Genomic DNA, 18,780 nt, shown 5'->3' with positions numbered 1-18,780 from the left:
AAGTTAGAGAAAAATTACCTGAACAAAATAACAAAGGTATAAGTGTACGTGTCATGAATGGCTACAAGCCTCAGAAATTGCAAATAATTAAATGGAAAATGGAGAGATGTTTGGCAATTTTTGTATTTTCAAAGGATTAATCAGGTGTGTGCGAGTTAGTGCGCGTGTATGCGATATATGCAATGACTCGGCTACTTCTACACCAACAACTAGCTCGATACCTATGACACTGAGAATCACAATCAAATAAGTAAAGAATCATTAATTCATTCAGTGATATAGAGTTATTAGATTTGCAGAACAGTTAATAAAGCCGCAAACATGCTCTCTGGTGGGGATGACTACTTTGTTTTTACCAAATGCGTGAATGCAGACTACAGCTCCTCTCAAAGAAAGACGCCACACCTCATAATCTCTTTATATGGGTCATGTTGAAGACAGCGCACAATAACATGGAATAAATCCTGTCACACACAGCCTTCCCCATCAGCATTCTGCCCTACCCACCAAAAACAAACAATCAATAGTGCACTTTGGGATAGAGGGGACACATCCATAGGCATGTGTACCCATGTGTGTAAACGCCTCTGTATTATTCTTCATGGATACATCAAGTGAATAGCAGCAACCATCACACATTCATAAATGTGTTTTTTTTTACATATTAGCAACACGAACCACAAAGAGCTAACAAAGGCATATGGCTAACAGTCTTTGATTAGTATCACAGTTTCATATCAGGAAATCACAGATGGCCTCTATTTTTGTCATTTTATTACATTTTATTACATATTCATGATGTGTTTTACCTCTGAGAAACAAATAAAATATGTAAAAATACAAAAAATAAATAAATAAACTGGAAATACTCCTGTAAAGTGAAATGTGCCTTGCAAAAGTGCTGGCTGTTTTCTGAATCTTTAAATTTTGCATCAAAAGCAGCATGGGAGAATGCTAATAAAACATATCCTGCTGACTTTTATTTATTTATTTATTTATTTATTTGAATGTCTGAATCACTTTTGATCCCTTGACATTTCCATTTACAGCGGGTCAACTCCTTCACATACATCACACGATTGCAGCTACATAAGTGAACTGGTTTCTCTTGTACCTGTGGGGATTGCATTTTTGGTTGGTCCACTGCAGTTGGACAACTGCTGGTCACCAGTCCAGTTTGAGGGCACCAGTTGAAAGCAAGAGGACAGAGGAATAAGAAGAACTGATCCAGAGTGATTTCAGTCTTGATTTGTAAATTTGGCCCATCCGACCAAACAGGAGCAGACCAGAGTCTTGCTGTTGCCCTGAAAGAAAAATGTTTATAGCTTTAGATTTGTATTTTTTAAACCAGAACATATTTAGGGCTTTTATTAAAGTACAAGGTATTTACCTAATTAGAAAGCGGACTGAACTCTACAATCTCAGGCCCAAGAGCCTGAGGGAACTTTCACCTGAGAGAGACAGAGATGGATAAAACTGTTATGGCAATCAGTCAGTTTATCCACAATTGAGCAAAAACTTTTCTTTCTGTCTCTGCATCAAATTATTTCACTGTAAACGCCACAAGCTCTAGGGAACAGAAGAAGAAAGAGTTAGGCAGCCAGTGTAAACAAAAAAAAAAATAAAACATTTGTTGTTTCCACTGATAGATGTTTTTCGCATGGAAATGTCATCAGATGAAACTAAAGTTATTACACTAACAGAAGGCTAGAGTCTTCTGAGACCTGAATTAGGACACTGGCTTTTACCCAACAGTGTTTGATTCTGTTCAAATTAAATCTGTTAATATTAAGGGATACTTAAGGGATTTTTAAACTTAATTATTCTTTTTTTTCAACTACTTAATAATAAGAAAAACTGAGAAGCTCTGAAATGTTGGCTGATGATTGTAATCAGCCAATGTTCAGCATGATGAGTTTAATTACTGCAGGGTGTTTTCCATCTACAGGGGGATCACACTACTGCACCTCCCTGGGAAGATTTATTCAGGGGTTCTGGAGAGGAGGGTCCATCGGATTTCCGTACCTCAGATTCAGGAGGAATAATGAGGTTTTCGTCCTGGACCAGCTCTGTACCCTCAGGGGGATCCTGGAGGACGCATGGGAGTTCACCCAACCAATCTTACTGTGTTTTGTTTGGAGAAAGTGTTTGAACTTGGGAGGCCCTGTGAGGGGTACTCCACGAGTATGGGGTACCAGGCCCTTTGATACAGGCTGTTAGGTCCCTGTATGACCGGTGTCAGAGCTTGGTCCGCATTGCCAGCAGAAAGTCGGGCTTGTTTCCGGTGGCGGTGAGAGTTGGACTCTCCAAGACTGCCCTTTGTCGTCAATTCTGTTCATAACTTTTATGGACAGGAGTTCTAGGTGCAGCCCAGGTGTTGAGATGATACATTTTGGTGGCCTAAGGATCAGGTCTCTGCTCTTTGCAGCTGGTGTGGTCCTGTTGGCTTCATCAGAACATGATCTCCAGTTTTCGCTGGAGCGGTTCACACCTGAGTGTGAAGCAGCTGGAATGATAACCAGCTCCTCTAAATCCGAGGCCACGGTCTTGATTCGGAAAAGGGTAGAATGCCTTCTTTGGGTCAGAGATGAGGTCCTGCCTCAAGTGGAGGAGTTTAAGTATCTCGGGGTCTTGTTCACGAGTGAGGGAAAGCTGGAGCACGAGATTGATAGGCGGATTAGTGCTGCGTCTGCAGTGATAGGCGTTGTACCGATCTGTCGTGGTGAAGAGAGAGCTGAGTCAGAAGGCAAAGCTCTCAAATTTCCAGTCGATCCACGTTCCTACCCTCACTTATGGTCACGAGCTTTGGTAATGACCAAAAGAACTAGATCGCAGATACAAGCGACCTAAATTTATTTTCTCCACAGGGTGGCTGGGCTCCCTTAGAGATAGGGTGAGATTTTGGTCATCTGAGAGGGGTTCAGTGTAAATCTGCTGTTCCTTCACATCGAGAGGAGCCAGTTGAGGTGGCTCAGGCATCTGGTCAGGATGCCTCCTGGACATCTACCTGGTGGGGTTTTCCAGGCATGTCCAACCAGGAGGAGACCCAAGAAATGCTGGGGGAACTGTGACTCTCGACTGTCCAGGGAACACCTTGGGAATGCCCCGGGGGAGCTGGCCCAAGTAGCTGGGGAGAGGAAAGTCTGGGCCTCTCGGCTTCTGCCCCCGCGACCCAACTCTGGATAAGCGGCTGAAAATGTCAAAATAACCCAAAAGTCAATAATACCTTAACCCTCTGGAGTCAGTCCACGAGCATACGTGTGATGGATCATTGGTAGCATTACCCCTGTTAATACGCAACCAGGAATCTGCAGCAGAATGAAATCCTACAATCGGAGCTGTCTGTCGGCTCTCGCTGCTATAAACTGTAAGCTAGGACTCAGAGTCAGGAAGAAAAACAAGACCAAGCTTATAGGCTGAGATACAAACCACATCACCCAATCACAAAACCACGCATAAATAGTTGCTAGGTGCAGCAGGGAAAACTTTCTCCTTCAGGGAGTGAGCTCTTTGCTGCCTCCTGGTGGACAAATTCAGAAGGGACACCCACTGGATTTGTAAAGCCACTAATTTCCCCCTGTGTGTAACTTTAAGGCTTGGTACACATAAACGGTGGCTTCTGGGCATGACACATCCTTTGTAATTATATGTATGTAATGTAAATGTAAATATATGTATATTTTTTGTCGCTTGCTTAGCTGATCCCGTCTTCTGCTGGACATGTATGGAAGTGGCAGAGGTAGACAGAAAGGTGGGTGGAACTCCATTTTCAGTATCACAGTAATTTTACATGAAAAACGCCTGAGACATGCCTTGCATTTCCATGCAAAAAACTTGCATTTAACAGTTGTTAGCTACATTTGACCTGCTTTGTGTTTTACTCGCACCCTATGGTTTTATTCTATAGGGTGCTGAAAATGGTTCGTTACAAATGTTTGTGGTTTACACTGCAACAAAGGTAATTTTTCTTCTCGGATTTAGATATCTTTGTGTACATTTAGGTTCAGTGTGCTAATACACCATGACAAAATGAAGAAATTACTCTAAATTCACATAGAGATAACATAAGGATTCACAATGGTTCTGTCTGAATAATTCCATGGTCAAATTGGAAAATAACATTAAGCAAAGTATTTTATGAAAACAATTTAGTTTTGCAAATAAATGAGAAATGCATCAATGATGTTCATCATCATTGTTTATTGAAGTACTCCTAGTAAAATTTATGAGCACAGACAAGTTGAAAACAAAACCATATTTTTGGAATTAAACTGTTTACATTTAATATTTTTATGTTTAAATGACACCAACAAGCATGCTGAACATAAATATGCCTATTAGGAGTAGGAATGCACATATCTTGACGAAATGAAAAAGAGACCAACATTTTTTTCGATCAAACTCACAAACTAATAAATTAGCATTTTCACTTTTCTCGTTACGAAGCAAAATTAATTCTATGACCTTTATAAAGAATCAGCTCTCCTTTAAAAGTTCAAATGTGATGCATCAAGTTTTTTCTATCTCTATTTCTGGAATGTTACAGTAAAGGCAGAGGACAAGAGACGCCACCAAGCAGGTGAGAACCATCTGTTCTGTTAGCAGAAGTGGCCGCCAGGGGTTAGAACGTGCACACACTGGCAGGCTTAAACTGGCATTTTAATGATTTTATAGACAGTCAACTAAAGGTGAAACCCAACCTGGACACACAGCAAGGACATCATACCTACACAAATACACAACAATACACGCAGTGTGTCTAATAAGGCATTTCTGCAGGTGATGACATTTTTGAATTGGATTGTTTTGCAAATCTACAATCAGTGTGGATTTATGCTTAATTAATCCAAAAAAAGTGATGAAGACTTACCAGTGTTGTTAGTGGGACAACAGTGGCATCTCCTGGTTAGTCACTGCTTTACACTCAGGCTGCTGCGTGTTCCAGTCCATTCATAATTCCTCACACGCTGTGCTTCTCCCAGCTCCCTCATTTACTTGCAACAGTTTGTTTTAGTTGGCCAGTTCATTTTATCACACCTCCTCAGTATTTCTTCTCATTGAAGCCACATGGAGAGTTTGCTGATTGGCTGCGGGGGCCATTTGCCTGCTTGGCCTCGTATTTAAGGCCCGAAACGTGGTAATAACAAAACAAAACAGTTTAATTGGAGACCAGAGACAAACCACTCAGACGAAAATCTTTAATACAGCTTCCACCCCATCTAGCGGGGGGTGGGGGGTGGGGGGGGGTTTACTGTGGAAACAAGGATGCCATGGCAACGGTAACTGGGGGTAACCATGGAGACTGCATCACAGTGGGGATATATTTGATGCTTCCAGACAGAAACGCGCTCCATCTTTGATAACTGTGTTCGCGGGAGAGCGCCGTGTTTCTCCACCCTTCTCGCGCTGGTAGTCAGCTGGTTCTAATGTTTACGTGGAGACGTTTTAATTTTGGGCTAGACGTTAACTCACGACAAAAGGCACACCATGGAACGCTTTATATGAGATACTATACCTGAAATGTGTCTATCTGACATCACCACGTGCCTGAACACACACCTACACATATTTAAATGACTGGTTGTTATACACACGGGTCACGACTCATAACGCATGATGATACAGTGTGACTGTCCTTCCGGGAGCATTTATATTCTCGTTTATTTTTCACCGTCATAAAGCTTCTATCCATACCTGTTGTGATGCATGTTTTGTATACCGACTATTGCACAATTACGCACAGCAGGTTTATTTGTTTCCTCACTCAGAGAAGAGCAGAACACCGAACACGTTAAGGAGGAGACTGTGTGAATTTGTGTTACTGGAATCAAAAACAATCCCAAAAGATCCGAATTCTTGAAAGCAGCGTCTCGGAGCGGACAGGACGCGCGCGCGTCCATTCGTTTCTTTGTTTTCATCCTCACACACACATCTGCTTCTAAACGCTGCTGCGCAACGACACAACAAGCTGCGCGCGTTGACACGTCACTCCTCCCCGTGCTCAGCAGGGGTCATGGCTCCGCAGCTGCAGCTACACGTCAGTGAAAATCTTTTTGTTTATGTTCACACAGTTCTGAGAGTTGTTCTGAGCGGTGGTGGGGAAGTTGGGCTGCTGTTTGAACGCGCTGTTCATCCCGTGCTCCTCGATCACCATGTACTCGCTCTTGCTGAGCGAGGAGGAGGAGGAGCGGGTCTTCCTCAGCTCCTCTGTGTCCACCAGAGGTTGACAGCTACCCACGTGCAGGTACTGCGCCTGCTCCTCTCCGTCCGTCTCCCGGTGGTAGAAGTAGTTGAAATTGGAGACGATGACGGGAACAGGCAGGGCAATGGTCAGGACACCTGCGATTGCGCACAAAGATCCCACAATTTTACCCCCTATAGTGACGGGATGCATGTCTCCGTAACCCACTGTAGTCATGGTAACGACAGCCCACCAGAAAGCGTCCGGGATGCTGTTGAAACCCGAATCGGGGTCATCTGCCTCAGCAAAGTAAACAGCGCTGGAGAAGAGGATGACCCCGATGAACAAAAAGAAGATGAGCAGGCCCAGTTCACGCATGCTGGCCTTCAGAGTCTGTCCTAAAATCTGCAGCCCCTTGGAGTGACGCGAGAGTTTGAAGATGCGAAACACCCGAACGAGCCTGATTACCCGCAGAATGGCCAACGACATGGCCTGCTGTCCGTTCCCTTGCCGCTCCGCCAGCTCTGTGCCCAGGGTGATGAAATAGGGGATGATCGCCACAATGTCAATGATGTTCATGATGTTTTTGGAGAACGTCGCTTTGCTGGGGCATGCAAAAAAGCGCACCAGTAACTCGAAGGAAAACCAGATGATGCACAAAGTCTCCACGACAAAAAAAGGGTCAGAAAAGGGGCTGATGAAAAAAGGGAGCGTGCCATTTATCACATGCGCAATTGTGATCGGATCCCTGTTGTCGTCCCTGAACTCTGGTAATGTCTCCAAGCAGAAAATGACAATGGAGATGAGAATGACCAAGACAGACACTATTGCTATTCCCCGGGCGGGACCCGAGCTCTCTGGGTATTCAAAGAGCAACCACACCTGTCTCTGAAATTCATTTTCTGGCAGCGGCCGCTCCTCCTCCTTTATAAAGCCCTCGTCCTCTCTGAACTTCTCCATAGCCTCCTCACCCAGCTCATAGAAGCGGATCTCCTCAGAGAAGATGTCAATTGGCACATTAACGGGTCTCCTGATGCGCCCTCCAGACTGGTAATAATACAAAATGGCATCAAAGCTGGGTCGATTCCGATCGAAGAAGTATTCGTTTCTGAGAGGATCAAAGTACCTCATCCTCTTCTTTGGGTCCCCAAGTAGCGTCTCTGGAAACTGGGACAGAGTCTTCAGCTGCGTCTCGAAGCGCAAGCCTGAGATGTTGATGACCACCCGCTCGCAGCATTCATGATCCGGTTCATATCGGTCCAGAGAGTGGTGGCCCGGCAGTGCCGCCGACTCCTCCAGCATGTTGTCACACGCCACGACCGTCATCACGTCCGCCTCGGTCTCGGTGTATCCGTGGTTCACCAGGTTGTCGCCTCGGGTTTTGGTCACGCTTGGCGGGGGTGATTGCAGGAGGCTGAGGTGGTCGTCCATGCGCGGTTGAAGACGCATACAGGGGCGGCCGCCTCGCCCCCTCCGCGAACCCCGATCAACCACAGCCGCCGCCACAGCCTCGTCTCTTCCACGTCTCTCTCGGTCTCACAAGCGCCTCGCGTTGGCAGCCTACAGTTGATGTTCCCGCCCACGGAGAAAGAGTTGGGTTTATAAACAGGCGTTCCACCCGCCCACGGCGCATCGGAGCTGGCTACCTTTTTCTGCCGTCCGCCAATCGCAGGATGCACGACACACAGGAGAAGCAACAGACGGGCGTCATTCAGCAGCGGGGTTTGGGCGTGCCAGTTTCCCGTTTGCCCCCAGCCCCGTTTTGCACACACACACACACACACACACACACACACACACACACACACACACACACACACACACACACACACACACACACACACACACACACACACACACACACACACACACACACACACACACACACACACACACACACTTGTGTGAATCTCCAAGGTCATTCTTCTCAGACAGGACGTTTTCAATTAGGCTCATAAATATATCAGAGCCCATCTCTCCCTCCCTGTGGTTACATCATTTTTTTATTTCCAAGAAAAGACCGGATGTGCCATTAGATTAAAGGAATCTACTAATACCGCTGTGTCTGATTGGTGTTCTTTATCATCACTTCCAAAAATTCTAACTGATCCCAGCACATCTAATAGTAAACTGATTAATAACTCTGAAACAGGCGATCGAATATGTTAAACCACTCAAACACAAAGTATAGAGGGAGACACAGTTTATGCAATATTACGTATAGCTGTAACCTTTAGATGACTGCCATGGTAAAAGTTGTGCGGACATTTAAATTACGCACCATCCTGGTTTGCACAGATTAGATTACAAACAGTAATCCTTTTTCCCCCTCATCTAAAACGTGGCCAGATTCCATTCTCGCGGATTAGTTTCAGTGTGTACCCCAGTTATTTTTAACCTCCAGAATATTTCCTGGTATGACAGGTAGGTGGAGATTTTAATTCACAAGTGAGTATTTCTTGGGGTTGATTGGTTTATTTAAACACCCACTGGTGACAGGTGGAGAGGTTTAGCTTAAGAAGACCGCTGTCCAAGGTGCTGAAAGGGCTGCAAGGTGTTACTAAAAAGATCAATAGTGTTTTATCCCCTCCAGTACCTCTTTTATTATTTTTCACTTCTGGAGTTTTTATTCTAATTTAAAGGAAAAAATAATGATATATACCCCAGTTATTTTTAACCTCCAGAATATATGGCATTTGAGGTCTGCCAGCATTTATTATTAGTATTTTTCAAAACGTATTCTGCTCAGTTTTTTATTTGTCGATTATTATACATCTAAAACTGTGGAAGCTTATCTCAGTTAAACACATGTTGGGATCAGTTTGGATTATTCTGTCAACATTAAATGTTTGTTTAAGAAAATATGTTTGTAACGTCCAGCAATGGTCAGTTCTTAGGTACAGTTTGACCATTCAACATCTGGTTATCAAAATGGACACACGAGGCTGCATGTGTTCCCTTTAAATCAGCCTGCCTTCATCCCATCAGCTGGAGCTCAGAGCCTCGCTGCAGTTCTGAAAACAGATAAGGAAGTGTCAACAATAATGTTCTCTCCTCAAGGTCCAAGCTTCCCTTATCGTCCTTCAGGATTCTTCATGCCTCCAAATAAGTGAACACTCGCAGCCCGGATTAGTTGCTGAATCAAAGAATGATTTCCTAAATTAAATATGAACTTCTAAAACTGATAAGCTAGATAATCAGTAAATAAATGTTTGTTTATTGCTACTTATAATAATTATAGTATAACGGAATATTTCATTAATCTGTGCTCAATGATTGAAATTTGAAATGAATGTTATGTTATGATTACATTGATATATGTTTCAGCATGTTTACATGACAATGTCATCACCATTTGCACTCACACAAGGACAAAGTTAAGTTAAGTCAAACACGTGACACATAGATAGTCCTTTACCCCAGATCAGAGCATCCGGTATCAAGGAAGGCATGTTTCTGAGGTTTTCTTGGTAATATTCCTCAAACTTGTCAACCTCTGGTTGGCTACACAAATCATAACATGAGAACATTAAAACTGGATCACTCTGGTGATTCATCAGTTGTAGAGGAAGTTTCAGACCTGCTAACTGAAGCAAAACCTCTTTAACCCATCAAAGATTTTGACACGTCGTCAAAATCTTTTTGCACCTGCGAAGCTGATACAGCAAACAGTTCCTGTAGAACAAGCTGATATTGTTTAGACTTCTTAAGAGTCCCAGACGTGCGGTTCCATTCATCTGTCATGATCTGAGACATCTCTGGACTGAAGAGTTGGTGCCACGGTATTCTACAGCACTTCGGTGCCAGAGGTCATCCGACCTCTCTGACCTTCGGATCCGCCAAGAGGGTCTCCAAGAACGGGTGAAGTAGACACATATATAGCGTCTGATGTGCTTTTGATAATAATCAACTTCATAGCTTAACGCAACCCAAATTCTTTTACATCCAGAACTCAGCTCTCCTGGATACAGAAGTTCTGATAACATCACGTTCACACATAGGTTTCATACATCACATCTAATTCCATCCATCACAGTAAATGTTAGTTAACTTGTCATGTTTTAATTGTTGGTAAAATAAATTCTTACTTTTATAAACCTGACTCTTTTCTGAATCAAAACGATGTGTGTACAATCCCTGAATAAACAAAGAATCCTAGAATCTTCTGATTAACACCGTAAAGACCAAGCAGGGTTGATATTCTATATTTAGATAGAGTATCACAGCTTATTGTTCATAAGTAGAGGTAATATATATTGAGCTCTTAAAACACTCAATTCACCAAACCCTACATGTTTAAAACAAATAAACCCTTCAGCTGCAAATGCTTTTATCATTCACACAAGACTTTCAAAATAAATGCAGTTTGTTTGTTTATGTTGTTAAATATTGCCTGTAGAAAAAATACCTCAGGGATGAGAAGAGATCCTCGTGAGATTTGTACACATGAGAAAAAAAACCACACATCTACAGCTAATGCCTTATATACGCCATCAACAAGTGGAAGGAATAAAAGACAAAGGGTAGGAAAGGAGGTAAGAGAACTAATTGTGAAATATGGCCGTGCTCGCCGAGCACAAACATCTGCTTCCTGCAGATTAAATTTAATGAGCGCAGTATGACCAGACTGATTTGAGAAGTCTCCCATCACCATGAGCGATCTATGGCAACACCCAGGCTCCAACTCCACATTCATCCGTACTTAAAATAATTACACCACTGAGTATTTTCACTCAGAGTGGTTGTTTGGCCTAAAAAGGCACAGATGAACTGATAAAAAAAAAAGTAAGAATAAGCTTCTCTTTTTTGGATTTTAGCATCATTGTTTGACTTTTTTTTCTGTAAGTATGTAAACTAGCTTTGCAAAAGTTTAGAAGGCAGGATGGTAAGTACTTAAAAACATGTTGGCTATTTTAACTTTTGCCTTTTATAGTCAGGTTTACTTTAAATGTGTGTCACGACCTTTAGTTATCGCTATAAAAACACATTCCCATGCTACATGACATATCCAGCTGTGGAGAGTCATGTCTACACATTCTTAGTATTTTCCAGTCAATACGACACCAGCAGGCCAATTTACAAACATTTTGCAACTCAGCAACAATATTAGAGACAACAAAACAAGTGTTTACATCTAAAATATTAAAAGGAATCTCCCTCTAAGGTTGTTTAAGGTCATTATGACATAGTTTTTCATCATGTTAGCTTTTACCTTTGTAAATGACCCGTATTCAGTGTGCACCAACACTTTTCTCAGTCAAGCTTTGTGGAATTAAGCTTTTTAAAGTTCTCATCTGAACCACCTGAGCTTTCCTTGCAATGAATGAACACTTTAAACCTAATTAAGGCTCGCAACTTTAATAAAGGTTATCTGAGGGACCTGAAAGCTCCTGCTGTTTGATTAAAAATTGGTTCTCTATAAGATATTAAGTGCAATTGTATGTTATGTTGTACCTTCTAGAGGTACGTTTAAATATAACCATCATTTTACAGTAATAGGTTTTTAACTGTGAGTTGTTCGTGCTCATGAATGAGATTTTATCAAGTGTACTGTGGCTGTGACACATTTAATGCAGACCCTGTTTCCTTATTGAGGCCACATTGAAGCGGTCTTGTATTAAAAGGGTCAGTCAGTCCACAGGGAAGGAGCTTAGGGACAGCCAAGGGCCTCCTTATGCGGTTTCCACTCTCCGTGTTAAATATAGCTCCACTCTCTTATTAACCTATGAAATTAGGCTACCTTGCATGTTGCACTTGAATGTTTCAAAGCAAAAAACATGGAGACAGAGGTAAGGATCTTATGAAGGGAAAATGGCTCTTCTTGTGCAAGCTGTGGACATCTACTCTTAGGAAATTGGTCTGGTTTGGATCTTCTTTTAGTGACGCAGATAATTTAACATGACAATCTAACCGGTAACTGTAAGGTTTTCTAGTATTATATGAAAAAGTGGAGGCTGTGATGGAACATTATGAAAACATCCCTTTAGATTTGTTGCTTGAGAGCATCTTTCCTGAACTGTGAAGGGGGGTATAGTTCCCATGAGGGTCTTCAGGGAGCACTGGGAGACCTGCATAGAAAAACATTTTTCAGAAGATTAATGACTTGCAGGATCCAAAAGACCAAAATGCATTTTTTAAAAGAACAGTAAATCAAGCAGTAAATAATATAAGTTGTGTGCATGTTTTTGCATGTGCTTTTTTATTGGGCAGTTATTTGCAAACTACAGATGCAACAAGTCTAAGTTTGTGTTGCACTGAAAACTGTCAAAATAAAATCAAACACAATGCTAAACATGTACATCAGCCGAAAGAAAAGCCACAAACTGGTTAGTTGCAAATGAAAGCAAAGGCCCATATGGACAAAGCACATGTGGATGTATTTATCAACTGTTTATATTAGCATGACTAGTGCCAACAGGGCTGGCATGCAGCTGCATATGACAGAGACTCAGCAGAAGTAGATCAGAGGAGAGAGCAGGGGAGGAAAGGGCCATCTGTGGAACAATAGAGCCAAGAGCCGCATCAGGACCTGCTGTAACCTCAGCTACCTCAGGGGGAGAGAGAGAGAGAGAGAGAGAGAGAGAGAGAGAGAGAGAGAGAGAGAGAGAGAGAGAGAGAGAGAGAGAGAGAGAGAGAGAGAGAGAGAGAGAGAGAGAGAGAGAGAGAAAGGGTGAGGATTCAGGAGGAACACATTTGGATTTCTTCAGGCTCTATGTTGCTGTTTGGAAATGATAATGTTTTCCCTTTGCATGCTGGGAGGACACAAAGAGCAAACAGATCTCGAGCATCATCCCATAAGGTTACACAAATAGAGAAGATTTCACACAGTCATAGATTGGGTCAGTTGGCTGTACTTTTTTTGTCTAGAAACTGACCTTGCCACCAAAAGACACGTGCTTTTCATGCTGAATTAAGAGGTTCTGGAGAGTTCCAGTTCCAGTGTCATGTCATAAATATGAAAATGTGGCAGCAGTCATATGTATGCATAATGTATTTTATACAATCCCCCTAGAGAATAGAAGCTGCAGCAGCAAGACAGGAGGAATTCCCTGCTTTACACACAAACCATCAACTTTGTTTAGATAGAGGGAGTAAAAATAGACAAACTTTCCATTTACTGGTGAAAATAGTGAGGCAGACGTTGATTAACCCAGGCTGCATGTAGAAACTCCTGAGACTGTGCAGGACTTTGATGATTTATAAAGCTTGTAATCATTTATTAATTATAGAGCTGTTTTTCTGCACGTGTGTGTGTGTGTGTGTGTGTGTGTGTGTGTGTGTGTTCTGTCCCAGTGTTCTGTCCCAGTTAGATGCTACACATAAACAAAATCAATCCAAGATGAATATGTCAGAAAAAATAAAGATGCACGTATGAGATCAGTGGCTCAAACGTGCTGCCAAATAAGAAAAGAAAAGATGGCTGTGAATTGTTTTTATCTTTACAGCCAGGCAGATAAATAAAGTCCATATCCTGTAAGACTAACACAATTAGTTTATTACAGCAACTTTATGGTTTGATTGTATAACATGGTTGAATATGAAGGAGACAAATGCAGGGAGGAGGAGGAAGCAGGCAAAGAGCAAACATAAACTTTATTTACTTATGAGGCAGGAGGAAAATGAAATGTACTGTTGGAACAGCAAATCTAATCACAGGGCTCATAAAACACAAATTAAAGGTGGTTTATAGAACATGCAGGAACAAGGGTGAACACAATCCAGCAAGGCACAAAAGAACCAGGAAGGAAAACAGATAAATGTCAGAGAACTTCAGCAAGCAAAAGCAGGTTTGCAGTAAAGGAAGACGGGGAAAACTGAGATAAAGAAACACGCATTTAAATAAATGGAAGGTTATCAGAATGAAAACTGTTGCAAAATAAAAAACATATATATATATATATATATATGTATATATATATATATACATATATATCTTATGTTGTTCTTACCATTTTAAAGGAGGTGGCTAGTTTTAACCTGGCAGCAGCCAGATCTCTATGTTTAGCCCCGCCACGTGTCGAGTCTACCCTTTTCGATTCTACTGAGTTTGGAAAACTCCAAATCTCATGAGAATTCATCTTGTAGCACAAGGTTTGGTTAGTTTTGTTCGAATGCAGATAAATAAACCACAAAATAAATTTACTGATATTAAAAGTGTGGAACACTAAAAAAAAACTTTTAAAATTGTATTTCTGATTTTAATCGGTCACTCTGAGTGTTTCATGCAGGATGAAATTGAAAATAGTCTCCTACACCTATCACCTGCATTAGATTCTGATAGAAAATAATGAAATTCCAGGATTTGAAAAGCCTGACAGTGTGATATCACACTGTCACTTAACATTTATGGGCTCACTCATCTTGACTCACGACGCGGAAGGCTGTTGTTGGTTTAGCGTCCAGGAAATGTCTTGACTAGTAGAAGCCAACCATTAGCATTAGCATCTCCGCCACACGGCAGAACTCCTTCAGGCTTGTGTTGATTGTTGAGATAAGACATCCATGTTGCAGAGCAAACAGATTCAGAGTCACATTACTGTTATCCAATCAGAGGCGAGATGTCGAGACATCAGGAAATAAGACTCCAAAACCTGCCGTCTGAGGCTCAGCTGTGATGTGGCTCACCTCTAGTTAACAAAAATTGTGCCCAAGCAATGGGTAGTTAAAAAGTTGGGCACGTGTTTGCACCAATGCATAATGGCGATGCTTGTCTCTGTACCGACGCAGATGGAGAAGTATAAATTAAGCTTCAGTTACTACTGCAAATGTTTTAATTAAACAAGTGTTCCACACCTCATGCCAATTTGAAATGTGGTTTTAGTGCTTTTCTAAGTTTTCTCAGAACCCTAAACAAGTCATTGATGTACTTTATTTTTTTTTTTTTAGAAATATTAAATGACACACATGTTCAATGCAAAAAAGTCCATTTGATTAGTCTATTTTACCATTTTTATCCATGATGCTTCAATGCTCTGGATATGTAATCAAAAATCTCAGCTGCAAATTTTCTAGAGGGTTGCGACCAAATATTTTAGTTCTCGCTAACCTAAAAGTATTTTAATTTTATATTTTTTTTACTGTTTTTTTCTTTTAAATTAAAATATGGGGTGAAATCCTCAGATTTTCTCATTTCTAATTTGTAATTTATGGTTATATCGTAACTTTCCCATGCAAGAATTGCTATTCATTTTTATTTAAATTCCGCAGAAGTCAGTTTTTGAGCTCGTTTCCATTTCATTATGAGACATTTAATTTGCCTTTGAGTCTCTCAAGTCCAAACTGGTGTGTGTTCTCACCCATGGCAGTAAAAGCAGTACAGTCACCATGAAGCTTTCATTAAGATTAAAAAGAAGAAATGTGGGAGCCTCGTCATACTCCCATCTCGTTTTCCCCAGGCGCTCACCTCCTTTAGAGGATGCCTTCGCTCACTCTTTAGTTCCTCACAGCTTCTTCCTGCAATGGCTGCCACCTCAAATCATCCTTCTCCTTGTAATCTTTTAGTCATCTGCTCAACCTGCGACACGTCGGCCTTGTATTCCAAGGCAAAACATCAATTTCCTCTCTCCCTGGAAAACAGAGGAGCCATGCATTGAGATGGCTGTACTTTCACCCAAAATTATGTGAGCATAACTGAGAAACATGAAGCCATTTTGTGTGAAACAGTGAGTTCAGCATCCTCAAAGACAGAGCTATGTTTACCGCTGTGAAGAGCAACTGAAATATTTACATAGGGTTCAAAGTTATGTCACATGACCTTTATTTGATGATGTCAGAAAATTCAATGTGAAGCAACGTGAAGCCAGCAATGTGTGGATGCAGAGTCCTAACATAGGTGGTGGAGATGGAAGTCACAGGGGACATCACATAAATGAATGATAGGTGAACAAATTTAGGCATATCGTGACAAAGCTTTTCTATTTTTTTTTTATCACAAAAACTTTCATTTTGCAACATCAAGGACAGGATCCATAACCCGAGCAGAAACTCTTATTTGTGTGTGTGTGTGTGTGTGTGTGTGTGTGTGTGTGTGTGTGTGTGTGTGTGTGTGTGTGTGTGTGTGTGTAAGGGTACCACAAAAGATACAAAACATTTTCAAAAGAAACTTGACTTCTGCAGAGATACAGGCAGTAAGTTATTATAAAGCCACAAATACACACACACACACACACACATTCATTTTGCAGTTGGAACTCCTTGGTGGGCTTCGGCCTCCATACACGTTCTCCTGAGCCGTACATCATGCTAACTGGGTCAGCATGTCTTTGCCGTAGCAACAGCATGCACACACACTTTTTCTTGTTAGTTTATCTTTTCTTTTCTTCACCTTTCATCTCATACTCATTTTATAATGTTGCCAGATTTTGGTTTTACTTTACAGCCATTCTGAATTCTTGTTTAATCAGCTGAATCTAATGTTGATGCATTTGAGCCCAACTGGAAGACATCAGAGGGCACTTAATTTCTAAAGCCATTGGTAATCCCCTTGAGTACAAGGTCACACGGCCAGCATCGGCCGCTGTGACATTTGCATTCATTAGATGATGCTTCGCATGGCAAGTGGTCCAAAGCCTGATCGTTGTTTAGTCTTGACATTGGCCTCAATGATGTAGTCTTAAGCTTTATTATTATGTTGGGAGCAGTACTGACCTGTTTCTGGGTTTTGAATTCATACAACATCAGTCATTTGTCTACTGTATCAAAGCTTTGAATCCAGCTATAGTAAAAAATATTAAGAGCAAATATAACTTAAATCAAAAGTGCACTGTCAGTCAACTTCACTCCAAATCATGTGCACTTTGGATGACTTCTATTTTGTCTTCCTTCTTCCTGAAAACACTGCAAAGTAACAGAAGCATCTGGAGACTCCCACAGGTAAAAAAAAATTAACAAAAAACATATAAACATTAAATCATGTCAGTGGTGTTAACATGAAAAACTTTCTGCTTAATCAGTCATAATATGTAATTTTAACTAAAAATATCACACCATATCATCATACCACCATGCCAAAGCAAACCACACCATACCCTACAGTACTAGGGATGGGTGCCTTTGACATTTGAATCGATTTGGTACTAATTTCCGGTACCTAGGAATCGATACCGGTACTTAACGGTACCAATTTTCGATACTTTTGAGTGTTTATTATTTTAATTCACTTTTATAAATAAATATATATTTTTCTCAATATATAACAATATTTGATAAATATCATAATAAATAACATTCAACTGTTTGTATTTTAACATCGTCCTTGTAGTTTTATAAGCTGATAATTAAAGTGAAGCAAACATCTTTACTGTGAACTAAATTTACTGTGTATCTTTATTCCTTTTGCCATCTCTTTTCATTTGATTTTTCCTACTGGGAAGTTAGAATTTCCGAGGAGAAAGCGAACGCACCATTAGCTGATAACAACGGTGGCAATGGAAGCTAACAAATCAAGCTGTTATCTTAAATAGTTTATTTAGCTGCTGGAGCAGATTAAAACGATGATGCCTCACACTTAGATCGTTGTCGCTGGTTTCATCTTCACCCAATCACCCGTCGCATTTAGTAAAGTGAAGCCAAACTTTAGAGCGCGTTCATGTTCTTCTAGTTAGAAATTCGGAGTTCCGAGGAGAAAGCGAAGGCACCATTAGCAAAATGGAAGCTAACATATCAAGCTAAGGTTATCTTAAACATTTTATTTACCTACAGGCGCAGATTAAGATGAGGATGTCTCATTTAGATCATTGTCGCTGGTTTCTTCATCACCCAGTTACCCATCACATTTAGTGAAGTGGACCCAAGCTTTAGCGTGCATTCTTTCTATCATGCTGCTCTGTTTACAACTCGCTCGCAGCGACCGACGACATAATGCTCTTGCGCGTGCGCAGCTGTCTTGGCAAGTTCTCGTTATGAAGGACGGGTACCGAAACGAGGCCCCGTTTGAAATGACGTGAATCGGTGCTCGGTCGTTACTATGGAATTCGGTCGGTACCTTAAAATGTACTGAATTCGGTACCCATCCCTATAACAGTACCATAATGTAACATAATAAAACATGCTATTCCTTATACCTTAGCATACCATACCATACCATACCATACCATACCACACCATCTCATCTCATCTCATCTCATCTCCTCATCTCACCTCACCTCATCTCATCTCATCTCGTCCCGTACCGTACTGTACCGTACCGTAATGTAACATTATATAACATGTCGTTCCTTATACCATACCATACCATCCCATCTCTCCCCATGACATACCATCTCATCTCATCCCATCCCATCCCATATCATACCATACTGTACTCTACCATAATGTAACATAATATTACATGCCGTTCCTTATACCATACCATACCATACCATACCATCCCATCTCATCTCATCTCATCCCATCCCATCCCATCCCATCCCATCCCATCCCATCCCATAACATACTGTACAGTCCCATAATGTAACATAATATTACATGCCGTTCCTTATACCATACCATACCATACCATCTCATTCCATGACATACATCCCATCTCATCTCATCTCATCTCATCTCATCTCATCTCATCTCATCTCACCTCACCCCACTTCACTTCACCTCACCTCACC

The 18,780-nt window shown here is 41.3% G+C and overlaps 1 protein-coding gene and 1 non-coding gene across 2 annotated transcripts; both read right to left on the bottom strand.

Moving 5' to 3' along the window:
* Nucleotides 1-1,081: 1,081 nt before the first annotated feature.
* LOC107390963 (uncharacterized) lies at nucleotides 1,082-5,082 on the bottom strand. The gene is made up of 3 exons (XR_011516748.1): nucleotides 4,871-5,082; nucleotides 1,391-1,451; nucleotides 1,082-1,304 (listed from the first exon to the last, which is right to left on the bottom strand). It is a non-coding gene; the product is annotated as an uncharacterized protein (transcript).
* Nucleotides 5,083-5,855: 773 nt separating this feature from the next.
* LOC139061485 (potassium voltage-gated channel subfamily A member 3) lies at nucleotides 5,856-7,761 on the bottom strand. Its single transcript, XM_070545105.1, has one exon. The coding sequence runs from the start codon at nucleotides 7,628-7,630 to the stop codon at nucleotides 6,032-6,034; it is 1,599 nt and encodes a 532-aa protein (XP_070401206.1). The 5' UTR covers nucleotides 7,631-7,761; the 3' UTR covers nucleotides 5,856-6,031.
* Nucleotides 7,762-18,780: the final 11,019 nt, after the last annotated feature.

The sequence above is a fragment of the Nothobranchius furzeri genome, chromosome 15, assembly GCF_043380555.1.
Source record: "Nothobranchius furzeri strain GRZ-AD chromosome 15, NfurGRZ-RIMD1, whole genome shotgun sequence".
Classification (NCBI taxonomy): Eukaryota; Metazoa; Chordata; class Actinopteri; order Cyprinodontiformes; family Nothobranchiidae; genus Nothobranchius; species Nothobranchius furzeri.
The sequence above is the reverse complement of the archived record's forward strand: the minus strand, read 5'-3'. Positions and strand labels throughout refer to the sequence as shown.

Bases quoted from the DNA above. Each gene is read 5' to 3' on its own strand.
- LOC139061485 (XM_070545105.1), bottom strand. From the start codon at position 7,630: ATGCGTCTTCAACCGCGCATGGACGACCACCTCAGCCTCCTGCAATCA.